Here is a 630-nt window from a genome sequence, read left to right on the forward strand (position 1 = left end):
TGTCAAGACATCTGTAATAACAGTATCCCATATAGCTTTACAAAGTATAAAATATGGTTTGCACAATGTCCAGTCTGCATAACAACTTCTTTCCTTTGAAGTATCATGGATACTAAACAGCTTAATATTATGTGTTCAGATATTATGAACTTGAAGATGGTCCACAAGATAGAATAGTATATCTGTATATCTACTTTTTTTTTTTCAGAATACCACATTATTTTGGGATGAAAGTCCCACCTCTTATCCGCACAAGAACAGAACTTCAGGAGAAGATGTCATTACTTGAGGCTTTGGGAGATATTCAAGCAGCACTCAGTGTTCTAGACCAACCTATAGACATCAATGTTCATCCAGCCGATCAGCATTACCTAAGCCTCAAATGTGAGATTTCTCCTGTCGAGAAAGACTCTGCTGATTATAAGGTAAAGTCTATTTTTAGTAATTTTCTGCATAAGATTGGTTGTATGATGGCAGAGCTCTCACCCCCACATATTACATCTAGCAGTGTCAAAGTACTATCTTTTCACACCACATGTACTGTATTTTTGTCTTTATAAATTGCAGTGACATACATCCATTAACTAATATGAAAATGACCATATACATTGTTGCCTGTTTATATGTTGC

The 630-nt window shown here is 35.2% G+C and overlaps 1 protein-coding gene across 3 annotated transcripts in view; it reads left to right on the forward strand.

Moving 5' to 3' along the window:
• LOC119589135 (poly [ADP-ribose] polymerase 2-like) overlaps positions 1-630 on the forward strand; it is a 14,024-nt gene that overhangs the window by 11,508 nt on the left and 1,886 nt on the right. For all 3 annotated transcript variants that reach the window (XM_037937710.1, XM_037937709.1, XM_037937712.1), the window contains exon 7: positions 209-425. In XM_037937710.1, the coding sequence (XP_037793638.1) occupies positions 209-425 (217 nt within the window). The remainder of the gene's footprint in view (positions 1-208; positions 426-630) is intronic.

The sequence above is a fragment of the Penaeus monodon genome, chromosome 25, assembly GCF_015228065.2.
Source record: "Penaeus monodon isolate SGIC_2016 chromosome 25, NSTDA_Pmon_1, whole genome shotgun sequence".
NCBI classification, from domain to species: Eukaryota; Metazoa; Arthropoda; class Malacostraca; order Decapoda; family Penaeidae; genus Penaeus; species Penaeus monodon.